The 10,828-nt window shown below is 38.2% G+C and overlaps 1 protein-coding gene across 2 annotated transcripts in view; it reads right to left on the reverse strand.

The window, feature by feature from the left end:
* The window catches only part of cnbd1 (cyclic nucleotide binding domain containing 1), a 64,726-nt gene extending 57,818 nt beyond the window's left edge, over positions 1–6,908 (reverse strand). The window contains exons 1-4 of one of the 2 annotated variants that reach the window (XM_052114282.1): positions 6,769–6,875; positions 6,532–6,607; positions 6,285–6,389; positions 581–700 (exon numbers count right to left, since the gene is read on the reverse strand). In XM_052114282.1, coding sequence (XP_051970242.1) covers positions 581–700; positions 6,285–6,389; positions 6,532–6,607; positions 6,769–6,808 — 341 coding nt within the window. In that variant the 5' untranslated portion in view covers positions 6,809–6,875. Of the gene's footprint in view, positions 1–580; positions 701–6,284; positions 6,390–6,531; positions 6,608–6,768 lie in introns of both variants that reach the window. The other variant, XM_052114283.1, reaches the window with a different exon arrangement.
* Positions 6,909–10,828: the final 3,920 nt, after the last annotated feature.

The raw sequence follows: 10,828 nt of genomic DNA on the forward strand, positions 1-10,828 counted from the left end.
CATACTTGTAATGTAATTATTTAATTTCACATTACGGTAATTAGATCGTCCTTTTCCGCATTACAGTAATGAAAATTGGGGGAGAAAATGTGCCTAGTTGTCATGAAAATAATGTCACAATACATACAGTCATAATGGTTTGTTTTCTTTGCAAAAGTAAAGTTTCTTATTTGTACATTTTAGCATTGGAGTGCAATGACCCGGACATTTTAAAGCTAAAAGTGGAATTGCAAAAATAAACACTGTTTTCAAACTGCTTTAACGAAAACTCCCCCCATCTGCCTTTGATTAAACAAGTAGATATTCCCGACCCAAACTCATTCCATTTGTTGAATCAAAGTTGCTGTGTCAGCTGTCTCTGCATAGTTAGCTGGAGTAGAGAAAAACTTACACACTTCAGCTTTAACAGACTTCATGAAATTCACCCCAATAGCTTCAAATCAGGCCTGTCAAACCACTTACATTTCAAATTTGATATTAGTCATGTAATGCTAAGTATTATTAAAAGGGCCTTACGCTAATATTTAAACTACCGACAAAATGTACTCACAAGGACACAAGGCACACTTAAAATACTCACAGTTTCTTAAGGGCTTTGATAACATGATTCATGAGTGACTCCTGGGCCAGTTTTCCATGTGGCTGATGTCTGATGACCTCCTGAATGGACTCCGGTACTCTCAGCCTCACTGGAGATTGTCTGCCAAGAAGAACACAGAAGAACTTGTGATTCTCACTGTAAGGTTGAGATCTATTGTTTGCCAATTCTGGACTTTGTGCTCTTGAATCAGAATGTAATATATTAGGATATTCCTGATCAAATATAGTGCAGTCTTGACAACTCTCAGAAAGATTTAGCATGTTAATGTGGGTAAGAAAAATCTATAGGATATTGGCCTTGACAGACTAGATCTTTTACACTGCCACTGCTGCAGAGCAAGTACTGCCATTTGCTACTGCTAGAACTGAAACAGACATACTGAGTTAAGTACGTGGAAATACTGCTTCTGCTGCACACTCAGAAAGCACAAGACATCCAGCATAAAGTATGTATGATATCCTGATGCAAAATTAGACATAAATACAATCCACATTTAGCAGATCTAAACAGGTGGAGCTGGGGAACTGGAGGGTTTCAGAGAATACTCACAGCTTGCTGCAGTGAAACCGGCATACTTGCAAACTTTAAAACGTTATGGAAAGAGAGAGTACGCAAGTGAATTGGCTACCCAATTACACATCAAAGGACCTATCATCTTACCCAATGTGAGCAGATTGGCTTGACATAGCACATGTGACTGGCTAACAGATAACCAGTTCAAAGAACCCATGGGCTTGCACCATTCAGAGTTTCATGCCTGAACCTAGTAATTTCAGTCATGACAACTCTTGGAAAGATTTAGCATGTTAATGCGGACATGACGTATTGATAGGATATTGGTCTATGCTGCTTCTGCTGCTGCTACAGAACAAGTACAGAGCCAATCCCCCAAAAAAGCAGGAAAGCTGCACAAATGCAAAACACTACCCACAAACAAGCTGATCTACCGCCAATACTTGTCTACTGCTGCTGCTCTGAAGAGCCATGTGCACCGAGTGTATGCTAGCTAGGTGCACTTGGGCCTGCTTGGCCGAATGTCTTAACGGTTAGTGACCTGACTTATAATGTGTACCTGAAAAGCCCATAGCTTATTTCAACATACCCCCAGTAATTGACTATGCAAAGCTGAGCGACTTGTGCAGAATTACTCAACTTAATGAAAGGTACACGTGCCTTTATCCCTCTTGGAGGCTTAATTAGCCTGATAAGGGACCGGGTGTGTATAATCACGACCCCACCCTCCGCCCTGTCACAGTGTATTTGTACATTTATACCCAGTACGTGTACCTTTCATTAAATTGAGTAATTCTGCACAAGTGTCTGTACACATGCCGGGGTCATGTCGTTTAAATTGTACAGTGTTTTTTTGGGGTTACTACACTGTTACAGGAGGTACCCCCCCCCATTTTTTATATTTCTGTTTCCCTCCCCTTGTCCCCTCCCTCATCCAGGTAGATGGGGATGACCTGCCGGCAGACAGGGCTTAGGGCACGCCCTCCCCCAGGGAAAGAGGGGGGTGATGTACGTCATGCCGGGGTCTCCCCTGCCTGAGAGAACGAGGGAGGACATGTCCGTCATGTGTACGGACACTTGTGCAGAATTACTCAACTTAATGAAAGGTACACGTACTGGGTATAAATGTACAAATACACTGTGACAGGGCGGAGGGCGGGGTCGTGATTATACACACCCGGTCCCTTATCAGGCTAATTAAGCCTCCAAGAGGGATAAAGGCCGATTGCGGACAGTGGTGCGACGAGAGAGAGATTGTTTACGGACATGTCCGTCATGTGTGTTTGTCTTTTAAGTTAATCAATAAAATATTGTTTATATCGCCAGGCCGGTTCCCACCTCCTCCTTTCCATTGAACTGCTTTACACTGGTGCCAAAATCTGGGAAGGAGGAGGGATACGCCGTAGTAGAGTTCTCGCCACTACCATCCACCCCAAGGGAGCAGCAGTGTCTGCAGGGGTCGGAGGAGCCCGGCCACCTGGAAGCGGAGGAATGGCCGCCGACTGCGAGGGGAGAAGGGGCTCCTAACCGACCGCATGGAACGGTCAGGGACGCTGCCAGGGGCGGAGGAGTCCCCTTCCGGCCACTGAAACCGCTGCCAGGGGCAGGGGAGACCCCTTCTGTTCCCCGAGAATGTGCCAGGGCATTCAGTCTGAATGTTTTTTTTTTTTCATCTCTCTCTCACTGCCGATCCACGTTGGCCTTTTCCCTCTCGTTTAAATTGTACAGTGTTTTTTGGGGGGTACTACACTGTTACAGGAGGTACCCCCCCCCCATTTTTATATATTTCTGTTTCCCTCCCCTTGTCCCCTCCCTCATCCAGGTAGATGGGGATGACCTGCCGGCAGACAGGGCTTAGGGCACGCCCTCCCCCAGGGAAAGAGGGGGGTGATGTACGTCATGCCGGGGTCTCCCCTGCCTGAGAGAACGAGGGAGGACATGTCCGTCATGTGTGTGTGTTTGTCCTTTGTTTAATTTAATCATTAAAATATTGTTTATATTGACAGGCCGGTTCTCGCCTCCTCCTTTCCATTGAACTGCTTTACATACACGTACTGGGTATACTTGTAATGTTAGAAATTCGGCTATGCAAAAACAAAAAATAAACAAGTCACATACAATGCTTAAGTTAGACTCTCTCATCGTCCGTAATTTTGACGGACAGGTTCGTAAAAATTCTGTCATAATCTATTATTACCTGTCATTTTAATTTTTATATTTTAATGATGAGACATTTAATAGCTTTTATTTTCGTTCACATTTTCATCTTTAATCATGAAATTATAGGACGAGCATATAGCTGATTATGCATTTATTTATTTTTGAAGTGAACAGATGAACAACAGAGACACCACATGAAGCAGATTAATGTTAATTAGTTCAATATGTGGGGTCTCTGATATTCGTAAACAATAAGGTAATATAATTTAAAGAAATTTTGAGACATTTTATCTCTCTTCACAAATTTGGACAGTTTGTAAATATTTCTTGTTGCTTAGTAGGCTACTCTCAAAGACATTATTGGTGAAGCAAAAACGTGTGTGTGAAAAACACTTTGGTGTAAAGTGATGTCATCTTATAGACTTCAAAGTATTCTGCAGCACTCATGCAAGTCATGTGAAAGACCCTTAATGCCTTTAAATATCGCTCACTTTTGCACATTAATCATTGCTCTGAACAATCACACTAGTGTGCTGCAGCACAGTGATTGGGAAACACTGGGTTATTTAATTAGTGACTTAGCCTAGCTATATGTGGATTTATTTAAATTAAATTGAAATGATATAAGAAAGCAGTTTGTTCCAGTGCCTGATGTTGCTATGGCTTAACTTGTTAAAGACACACTTCTATGTGTCATGGTCAAAATCAGATGCAGCAACCACCTAAGCAAAGAGTATTTTTCAAAGAAAACTCTCACAGTGTGCTGCAGTGAAAACAGCTTAATTGCAAACTGAGCAAATTTAAAATGTTTATCAAACAGACATTAGTTAATAAGCTCTCCAATGATACATCAGGATAGATTCTTTGAACTTGTTATCTGTTAGCCAATCAGCTTACACCATGTGAGCTGATTGGCTTGAAATATCACATGTGAGCGTGCTGATTGGCTACCAGGTAATAAGTTCAAAGAATCTATCTACCTATGTCTGTCTGTCTGTCTGTCTGTCTGTCTGTCTGTCTGTCTGTCTGTCTATCTATCTATCTATCTATGCATACAAGTAAACTGCTTCAATGCTTACTGCTTAAAAGCATCCAAGGTGGCATCTTATGTAGTTGGTTGTGAAAAAAGCCCAGAGTGTAAAAAGGGTAGCTACTTTGAAGAATCTAAAATACAATATTTTTTATATGTTTAACATTTTTTGGTCACTACACCATTCTTAAATGTCCATCCAATGGACAGTTCAATGAGTTAACGCTTCTTTCAAAATGTGGGAAAAAAGTAATAAAACTTAAGTAGGTCTGGCCAAAAGTTTGACTGGTAGCATACAATAACTAAAACGTTCAGCCACATTAAGCAGTGCCTTCAATCAGAACGACCTTTTTACCCACAACTCTAATATTGATTTACAAGATAATGACTCGCCATTTTTCACTCAAACCAACTCTTAAATATCCTTCCATTGCGAGTACTTTACAAGATACTCTGGTTCTGACTGAGAGCAGATCTATATTTCAGCCAATTAGAGTTATGACTCATATGTCACTACCCACAAGAACATTAATTTGTGCTGCTCCAACAGGGTGCCAGAGGACTGTAAACATTGCTCAGTACTTCTCTGAGTGGAGCTGCAGTGGGACTGAATTGAATGACAGGCCCTGAGTTTTTGCATCACGCTCTGCAGGGGTGCGGCTCACGTGTCCTTTATATGATTATTTAGTATAATGACGCAGATCTTTTCCATTTAGTTTTATTTGGGGGTGAGGGGGTTGCAGGAGGGTTGAGAACTGCTCCAACGCAATCAGCAAAGTTACAGTACAATACAATTTTATGAATTCCAAAATTGAAATGTAGTTTCACTGTACAATATAACCAAATTCTGAAATTAAGGAAGCTTGAAAAGAAGCTTGAAGAGAAAAAGACTTTTCATTGAATGGAACATTATTTTAAGTACTTTGAAGCGTTCATTAAATTGCACATCAAATTGATTTCAATACATCGTTTCCGAAATGATTTGAAAGACTAAACTTACAAATGTAATTCATCATTCACATCTGTTGTGTATGAACTAAGACTTTAGTTGCACTGAATTCTGTTGTATTGTTCAATATAAAAAAGAGCATGGTGAGTGATACCAGAGATATGAAACAGTTTGCCTTGGAAAACAGTCATTATACAAAAGTATATGACCACTCAATGCCGCGATAGAACAATTATAATCAAGCATTCTGAGAGTTTAATAATATAATATATATTGCTTAATTCTGAGCTCCATTAGGTTTGTTTACATCTCTGCTTTGATAAGCTTGCATCAACCTTCAAGGTCTCTCCACTCTGGTGATCAGCTGTGTCTGTCAGTTCCTCAATCTCGCCTAAAAACTCAAGGTGATAGAGCTTTTGCGGTGGCAGCCCCTAGACTTTGGAATGAGCTTCCATTGGTCATAAAATCATCTCCGTCTCTATTCTCTTTCCAGGGGGCCTTAAAAATGTATTTATTTTCCCTAGCTTGTTGCATTCTTAAGCTGTATGTATGCCACTTGACTTGACTGATGTGATTTTATTTATTTTTTGGAGCTCCATGTACAGCACTTTGGTATAAATAAAATTGAGTTGAGTTGAGTTGAGTTTTCTAAAGCAGAGTAAACCACATTTCCAGTTTAGAGGATTATACCGTTGCCTGAAACTTATCCTGCTCAAATAGCTAGTTATGGACCTGACTTTAGCTTGGATGATACACTTCTTGGAAACGCTGTGGTCCTGCACTGTAACAAGAGTAGCAGAGTCAACAACCTGACAAACTGTCCCAGTGAGCTGTTTAATATATGGCAAATGCAATTAAGTAAAAAAATGCAAACCTATGGTGAAAACTCCAGTGAACGTTGGTGAAACTCTGAAAATCTGGACTGGTTGAACATGCATACTATAGTATTCATTTGCAAACTATGCATAATAAACTTTATTTCTGTATTTATATTTTTTTAATATTACAATAATTTCCTGATAGTTACTCACATTCTGCTCTTACAGTGTGCTCTCTGTGAAGATGTCTGAGGGCGCAAGAATATTCTTTTGTAAGAATTCATGAATTTTTTATGGGCCTCTTCAGTAGAAATGCAACTGTGAAGAGAAGCAACACTGGTAAGTATTGTTCATGAAAAAAAAAATAAAAGGGTTTTTAAAGACTAGTTTAACACCAGTTCAAAAAAGCAACTCAAATGCAGATGAAAACAACCAAAACATTTATACCCAGTACGTGTACCTTTCATTAAGTTGAGTAATTCTGCACAAGTCTCTCAGCTTTGCATAGTCAATTACTGGGGATATGTTGTGCCCTGCTGTGTTAAAAGTAATTAAGTTGCATTTAGATAATCTGCGAAGCAAAGTAGCATGCAACGACACAAATAGCTGTGTTTTCCCAGTATAGCCAAATAAACTGGTCTTTTTTGAAGGCCTTTACAACAAAACTTCATGTTAAATACTTGTGATTTTCTCTTACCTGAATGGTTTGATCCATGCGTGGTTGTTTGAAGTGCCATTGCAAAAAAGATCAAGGTGTCATGATTATATGAGATATGAGATTTGAGACATTGTAATAGGTAGAAATATCAGGTCACAACCCATGCGAGAGAAAATTACTGTGGGCTTTTTGTTGTGATGTGTGCTATGGCAACAGACAGGCCTACAACAGTAAGCCATGTGCCCTACTCATATTACAAACAGATCAGGTTTCTCATGTTAAAAGAAAATTATATAATTCATAAATGGGTCGATGAATGAATTACTTGAATATACCTCTACAATGATGAACATGTTTTCAATTACTGAGTTCAAAGTCATTTTGATATGAGTCTCCTCCAAAATCTGAGATGTAGTTAACTAAACTTAGCAGGGTGCTGCATATGGAGAAAATTAAGTATGAAATAGTGGGGAATCCACAAAGATTTTTTTCAAACCTGGGAACGTTTCCTTACATGTTTTGAAAATGGATAAAGGGGCAGTTACACTACACTTCATGCTCTATAGAACAGGTCAGCTTGTAGTCCACAAACCCAGAAGATAATTCGCCTTGGGTTCCCTCAGGCTTTATCTATGGGTTGAGGTATGACTGTGTAATTTATGTTGTAGAATAAAACGTCCACGTATCATCCAGTAATATTTACCACAGACCTTATTTTATACATAAGTTCAAAAACCCCATTATAAAAACCCCTAGGAAAATCCAGAGGGAACCCATGGCAAATTAGACTTCCAGGTTTGCCTACAAATTGACATCACGGCTGAACAGCTCTATTCCCTGCCATTCAAAGCATCTAAATGTGGGACATCAGAAACGCAAGCTCATGCAATGGAATTTTGTACTCTGCTGCTTACAAGAGTTTAAGTTTGGTGAACTCTTACCTGCGAATCCATATGACAAGAGGACGTGTAACCAACGTCACACGCTGACCTCTTGGCTCAATTAAAAAAAAAATCTATATTTTTTTGAATGCTCAAAGTGAACGCCCACTAAAAGAATAATTATGGTTCAATACAAGTTAAGGTTATTGTCAGCATTTGTGGCATAATGAGTCAAAATATTTTGACTCATCCTTTCTTTCTTTAAAAAAAGAAAAAATCAAGGTTACAGTAAGTCACTTACATTGAAATTGATTGGGGCCAATTTTTGGAGGATTTAAAACAGGGGCTCAAATGCGGCCCATGAGATTGTTTCATATGTCCCGCATGAGTGTTAACAGTTTATCCTCAAACCAGGCCATCCAATAAATTTTTACATTGTTATGTTTGTTTTGGTCTTTAATGTTGCCCATTGTTCTCTTAAAGGATGATTAAACAATAGCCTAATATATTCCACATGGCTTATACCACAATTAACAAAACTAGATCATGTCCATCATGATCTACAGAGCTGTCTGTATTGGAAGCATCTGTTGATGCGACATGGCTTCAGGTGACGGCCGCTCCATTTCTATTTATGATGCGCTGTACAGCTACAAGTAATGCATTTTTCCCATCCAACTGAACTGAAATGATTTCATTTACAAATGTGTAAACTGATTGCTATGTAAGTTGTGTCCTTATATATTTAAATAACTTCTCGCCATTACATCAAAGTAGCTCTTGATGTTTCTCATTTCTAAACGGGACTGCTACTTCCAGTGGGACTACCGTTCTCATGACATGCAATATCAGGGATCATTACTATATATATAGACACACACTGGCAGACAAAAGTTTGGAATAATGTACAGATTTTGCTCTTATGGAAAGAAATTGGTACTTTCATTTAAAAAAAGTGGCATTCGGCTGATCACAATGTATAGTCAGTAATTTTAAATGTTATTTATGTCATTTTACAATTTGAAAAATAAAAAATTCAGAACTTCTTAAACTACTTCAAAGAGTTCTCATCAAAAATTCATCCATCTGCCGCAATGACAGCTTTGCAGATCCTTGTTATTCTAGCTGTCAGATTGTCCAGATACTCAAGTGACCTTTCACCCCACACTTCCTGTAGCGCTTGCTATAGATGTGTCTGTCTTGTCGAGCACTTCTCACGCACCTTAAAGTTAGGGTTGGGGAGTAATACATGTAACAGGATTACTTAATTAAAATACAAAATATAAGTAACTGTATTCCACTACAGTTACAATTTAAATCATCGGTAATTAGAATACAGTTACATTCAAAAAGTATTTTACTGAAGAGATTACTTTGCATTTTATTGTCATTTGTTTCATTAAATTTTTAGTCATTTCAGATGGAAAACATTTATAAATGTAAATGATGCGATTCAAAGTATATTTGAACAGCAGTGAAACATTTTCTTATGATGTGTTACATTAATCTCTGTGAAGACTATAGTGTACACCTTTGTATGAAATCTTCAGGGTTTTTTTGGGCAATTTCAAGCATTGTATAGCCTTCATTCCTCAAAACAATGATTGACTGACGAGTTTCTAGAGAAAGCTGTTTCTTTTTTGCTATTTTTGAATTAATATTGACCTTAAGACATGCCAGTCTATTGCATACTGTGGCAACTCAAAAACAAACACAAAGACAATGTTAAGCTTCATTAAATAATAGCTTTCAACTGTGTTTGATATAATGGCAAGTGATTTTCTAGTACCAATTTAGCAATTTAGCATGATTACTCAAGGAAAAGGTGTTGGAGTGATGGCTTGAAATGGTAATGGGACCTGTCTAGATTTTATATTATTTTTCATATAGTGATGGTGCTGTTTTTTACATCAGTAATATCCTGACTATATTTTGTGATCAGTTGAATGCCACACAAGTACCAATTTCCTTCCAAAAAAGCAAAATCTTTACATTATTCCAAACTTTTAGCCACCAGTGTATGTGTATGTGTGTGTATATATATCTATGAACTGTTCAACTGGCCCTCGATGAAGAATGCCAACTGGCTAGTGGCCCCCAGGTAATTTGAGTTGGCCTCATTGGCCCCATTAACTTCCATTGTAAAAGCCTCACTGTAACACAGATTTTTGCTTTCTTTAAAGGAGGGATGTGTCAAAATAAATGTTTGTCCTAATCAACATTATGCCACAAATGCTGTTAATCAAGTTTAACTTGTATTGAATCAGGAATATTCTTTTAAGGAGTACAGTGAATACCCACAATGTTCTGGGAAGATTTCATAATGCAAATATGTGATAGTGAATAAACATCTAATACAAGGGTAATCTGTAATCTATCCAGGTTTTTTCCTTTTCATTTACTGGCACAGCGTGTGTGGAGGGTGGGAGCGTATTGTGATTGTTTATTTGTCTGCTCTGTAATGTGAAAGTTCTTTAAATAAAATATACAACAGCAACAAAAATTTTTTTTTTGCGATAATGGAAGAAAAATCACTGCAACGTTTTAGTGAACCCTTACAAAAAGTATGCTGTGGTAAGGTACAGGGATTATATTAGTTGGCAATACCATGATACTGAATGATTATCAAAATAATTTACCAATGTATTAACGTGGTACTCTGAAGCACTTCAAAGAATACAAAAAAAACAAAAACAAAGCATGGTAGTACTAAGATAAACGTGTGTTGTATGTTGAGCAATTCAACTTTATATTTAGCAAGTGAACAAGGCATATTAAGCTTTGACATTAACATAGCCTCACATAAAATAAGGTAAAGACTGCATTGAATATTCAAAAAGAAAACTAATATTCTAACCAAAGGTAACCTTTATAACAGAAATACATGCAGAGGGTTATGTTAACTTAATATGGGTCTATTTTGAATTTAAAAAAGGTCAAACACAATGTGCAGAATAAAGAAATGGAAGGCCTGTAAGATCAAAGTCATGCTAGCCTCGCCTGTTCTCTGTGAAACCACAACAGTAAATCCCCTCAGCTGAACAAAAAGCTCATAAGATTTAATTAAGTAAGTGGTCCACTGCTCCATATGAGCCAAACTAATCCAGCAGAACAGCTCACAGGTCCACCAGTGAAATCTGCTCACAGCTCTATGACAATTTGCTGATAATCCTAGAGTGGTATGATTATTTTAAAAGGCTGCAAACCACATAAAACAA

The sequence above is a fragment of the Xyrauchen texanus genome, chromosome 41 (genome assembly GCF_025860055.1).
Source record: "Xyrauchen texanus isolate HMW12.3.18 chromosome 41, RBS_HiC_50CHRs, whole genome shotgun sequence".
NCBI lineage: Eukaryota > Metazoa > Chordata > Actinopteri > Cypriniformes > Catostomidae > Xyrauchen > Xyrauchen texanus.